At 35.8% G+C, this 4,407-nt stretch overlaps 1 protein-coding gene across 1 annotated transcript in view; it reads left to right on the top strand.

The window, feature by feature from the left end:
- cop1 (COP1 E3 ubiquitin ligase) overlaps positions 1-2,545 on the top strand; it is a 19,408-nt gene extending 16,863 nt beyond the window's left edge. The window contains exons 18-20 of the mRNA XM_083928144.1: positions 25-185; positions 466-510; positions 1,437-2,545. Of these exons, the coding sequence (XP_083784270.1) occupies positions 25-185; positions 466-510; positions 1,437-1,454 (224 nt within the window). The 3' untranslated portion in view covers positions 1,455-2,545. The remainder of the gene's footprint in view (positions 1-24; positions 186-465; positions 511-1,436) is intronic.
- The last annotated feature ends 1,862 nt before the right edge of the window (positions 2,546-4,407 follow it).

The following is a 4,407-nucleotide window of genomic DNA, read 5'->3' as shown; positions in this document are numbered from 1 at the left end:
GCGTGTGATTGTTTGTTTGTACAGGTAGTGAAAACAACTCCCTGTACCTATACTACAAAGGACTTTCCAAGACCCTGTTAACATTCAAGTTTGACACGGTGAAGAGTGTCCTGGACAAGGACAAGAAGGAAGACGACACCAATGAGTTTGTCAGTGCTGTCTGCTGGAGAGCCCTGCCTGATGGAGTGAGTTCACCGCGTTATTACACTCTTGTTGTTCATTTTTCACATGCTGTTCAATTCATAGATTGAAGATTACACCAACTGGTTTATGAAATGATAGACTTACTTAAATGTCGTCAGGCCACATTATATTGTGATATGGAAAAACTCGCTATTCACTTTACCTTCTTCCACTATTGGAAATTGAACAATTTATAGTTCATAGAGAGTCAAATTATAATTTTGTCTTATAGATCATTACATATCCATGTGTAACTTACAGTGTTGTGTTTTTTTTTTTCAGGAGTCAAATGTACTGATTGCTGCAAACAGCCAAGGAACAATAAAGGTTTGTGTTTTTTTTAAAGTTATACATAAAACATGCTTCTAACAGCCGGCCTACTGCATTGGGTGGCAGACTATTGACATGGTATCATAACCCAGTGGGGTCTCAATCAGTCGGTCAATTGACAGAAAATTAGCAACTATTTTTACCAGAGAATGTTTGGCATTTTTGCTTATAATTAATGAATGAAGTGATTAACTGATGGTTGACTAATTTTTTTGTCAATCAACTGATGTTTTCAGATCTGATTTCTTTATTTACCCTAGGGGGTACCCCAGGGGTCTGCAACCTTTACTATCAAAAGAGCCATTTTGTCCCCTTTTCCACCAAAACAAATGTGTCTGGAGCCACAAAACCTATTTCATGTCACAGCTTATAAAGGTTTATATATAATTATACGATATTTTAAAAAAATTAAGTTTTTGCATTTATAAAATTATAGAATGAGAAAAAAGGAAACTGTTGACATTTTATTCCTAATATTACCTATTATAAAAAATGTTGTTTGCTAATTTCTTACCAAGTATCAAGTCTACAGATGAGCCATCATCATTTGGAAAAGCAAATTAATGTCCATGTCACTATTTTGGGGGGGATTTATCCCTGATTAGCATAAGGACCTCCATGAAAGGCGCTGGGCCATAGACGTAGGATGTGGCGCATATTATAGTTTCACGTAATATTTTATTAAAAATCACCTTGAATTTCAAAAATAACAAGTGTTCCCTTTGAAAGATTGTCTACTGTGCAAAAAAACCCTATGTTATTTATTTCCATGTTATTTTTTTGCAAAGCTAAGGGGAGCCACTGAAAAGGGGCTGAAGAGCCGCATGAGGCCTAAGAGGGTTGCAGACCCCGGCCCTAGACCATATCTGTGGTATAGTGTCTGATAGCTACAGATAACAGGTCTATCTTATCTCTCCACACAGGTACTTGAGCTCGTCTGAAGGCCCACCGTATCTTCAGTGTGTGATAGAACTACCATCAGCCTCTCTTTGTTTGGTAGAGGATCGGTCCGATGCAGGCCGAGCTCCGACTGCCCGCTGAACTCGGACACCCGACACCAACCGCGAGAGCTGAAATGAACTGAACCTGTCTTTATTTTAATGAGCTACAGCAGAAAGACTTTGGACTAGTATAGCAGTCGAAGATGTGCTGTCATTTTTACAGCAAAGAAACAAGGATCTGGCCTGGGCACAAATGGAACAAGAGACTTTAGAAAGCATTTTCTTTTGTTTCTTTTCAGTAAAGTTATATCGGCTACAGTAGAATACCTCCTAATGGTTTTACGTCAAATCAAAACTTGTACCTTTTTTTTTTAATTACGTTGTTGCTCTTAAGGGGTCAGCCAGACGCTACCAGTGTGATGCATTTTCCCCTTTAAAGGCCAAAGCACAAGACAAAATGACATGCAAAAATGATGTCTTCATGAAATATGTTTTTATTTCCCCTTTACTCCCCCCCAATAGTTTGTCAATCACCTAATTTTTCCCTCTTTATGTGTAGTTTTTGTGTTTTCCAGATGGGGAGAAACCAGTTTAATAAATATGACTTGAATTTCATTCTGTCAAGTATATATCAATGTCTTGTCTGGTTTAAGAGTGTCGAATGTGTGGTAGTGTACGAAAGACAAGGAAGACCAACGGATTATGGAAATGTTGAGAAATTCCTCTGGTGTTTCTGTTGCTATCAGAACAAAATGAGACTCGACATGTTTGACTCTGATCACAGCAAATCTTCTGTAACTAAAGGCATTGATCTGCAATGCTACATCAAACTGAATTATTTTTCCATGTATGCGAGCTGTTTGTCGCTTGCTGAAAAATGAGAACCTCACAGTTAGTTCTTATGAAGTAGCGATGGAAATACTCTTCACATAACGCACACTTTTAACTTCACACAAACTGCTGTTTCTGTGGAGGGGTGATTCATGTGGACAACATTGACATTGAGAGGATATGGTAAACACCGCCAAGACCTACCTATTTTATGATGAGTGAGAGAGGTGTTTTGTATTTGTATAACTGAATAAATTATTTCGAAACTATTTGGTTGCAATTGGTCATACTTCTTTTGTGTGGTCAAGCATTCTCATCTCATCTTCAGCCTCTAATCCAGGGTCGGGTCGCGGGGGCAGCAGCTTTAGCAGGGGACCCCAAACTTCCCTTTCCCAGGCCACATGAACCAGCTCTAACTGGGGGATCCCGAGGCGTTCCCAGGCCAGAGTGGAGATATACTGTAATCTCTATACCTGGTCCTTCTGTTGTACCTTATTGATTAATGGTGAAAACGAAAGATTACAGACTCAGCCTTCTGCAAAATAAATACACAACGTTTCACAAAGAGACATTGATCAGAATTTTAAAAAAAAAACAAGATGCCCAACGATTCACAATCAAGGCTTGTGGTGTGTTTGTTTGCAGACCTGTATTTGCCTGTGGATGTGTAACAATGAATTTAATCAACAAATTGATGAGCCATTAAGTAATGAATAAAACACTTATTGGGAAATTATTATTGTGCATCCAAAGACTTTGTGCTGAACTGTGAACCATACACAAGACCTGTGCAAGGTAATAAAACAAATCCTATTTAATACTGTATATGCACTGGTGTTTTCAATTGATTTGGCTCTTTGGAGTTGGTCAGTGCTATGTTGGGAATCATGTAAGGTCCCCAAACTCCTTACTGAGTACATAATAAAAAAAACAGTTGTTTTTACAGGAAAAGGCTGGCAGCTGTAGTTACCAAAGAATACCTGTAGAAGCAGCACTGTGTAGTGCTATAAATAATGTGTAATAATGTAATAATAATAATCATAGTAATGCAGTATATATCCATCACTGTATATAATAACTCTGCCTGACTGAGAACTCTGGTCTCTCTAATATTTTGTTGTATATATTATTATTGTAATAGTTTATATGTATATTGTTTATAGCACACTGTGCACTGTATATATACACTATGTATATATTAGATTCTATTTATGTTATGTACAAAGTGTTTTATTTGCTGACCCACTACTGCTGTTACACAATAATTTCCCAGTCTGGGATCATTAAAGTAATTCTATTCTATTCTATTCTAGATCATTTTAGAGTCAAAATATGTAAATTGATTTACAGGGAATTAAATCACGTATGAATTACATTAAAAAACTGTTAAAGCTACAAAACAAATTTGTTTATTTTCCATTAAGGTTTTGACAATTTCCTGTATTTTTTTTAACACGTAATATTTGCTTATTGTGCATCAATAAATGGTCAAACAGGGAAAACAGGGAAATATCAAACAAAAAAAACTAATTTAAACTGGTAGAACAACAGTAAAACTTTGCATTTTAGGGTTAGGGTTGGTTGGAACTGTTCTTTATATCAAACATAAAATATATTCATAATATGCTGTATATCTATGTCTTAATAATCAAAACATACAAAATTACATCTTGAGAAAAGAGAAAGGAAAATATCACTTTTGGAAGATTTATTTAACAGCCATCTTCAATAGTAACACCAAGTGTCAGAATGATATTTTTTCAGTTTATTATTATTATTATATAATAATAATAATAATAATAATAATAATAATAATATATCATTTAATAGCTTAATTGCCAAAGAATCAAGTAAAAATCATGAGTAAAAGCAATGCAACCTTATCACTCCTGCATAATAACATTTTAGCTCAGTATCTCTTTTTTTCTGTTATTTTTTTGTTCTTATTTATTTTGTTTTCATCTTCCTTATTTATTAATTTTCTAGCGGGAATCGGTTTCCACTCAGACCTCTGGAGTGAGGGACATGGGGAACCAAAAAAATGGAACGTTTGTTTTCAGAGTAGCGGAATGTTTTAACAGACGGACCGTGGACAAATGTAGCTAGTTAGCGGCCGATGGAA

Source organism: Echiichthys vipera (genome assembly GCF_963691815.1).
Source record: "Echiichthys vipera genome assembly, chromosome: 15".
In the NCBI taxonomy this organism is placed as follows: Eukaryota; Metazoa; Chordata; class Actinopteri; order Perciformes; family Trachinidae; genus Echiichthys; species Echiichthys vipera.
Note: the sequence above shows the minus strand (reverse complement) of the source record. Positions and strands in the feature narration are given on the sequence as shown.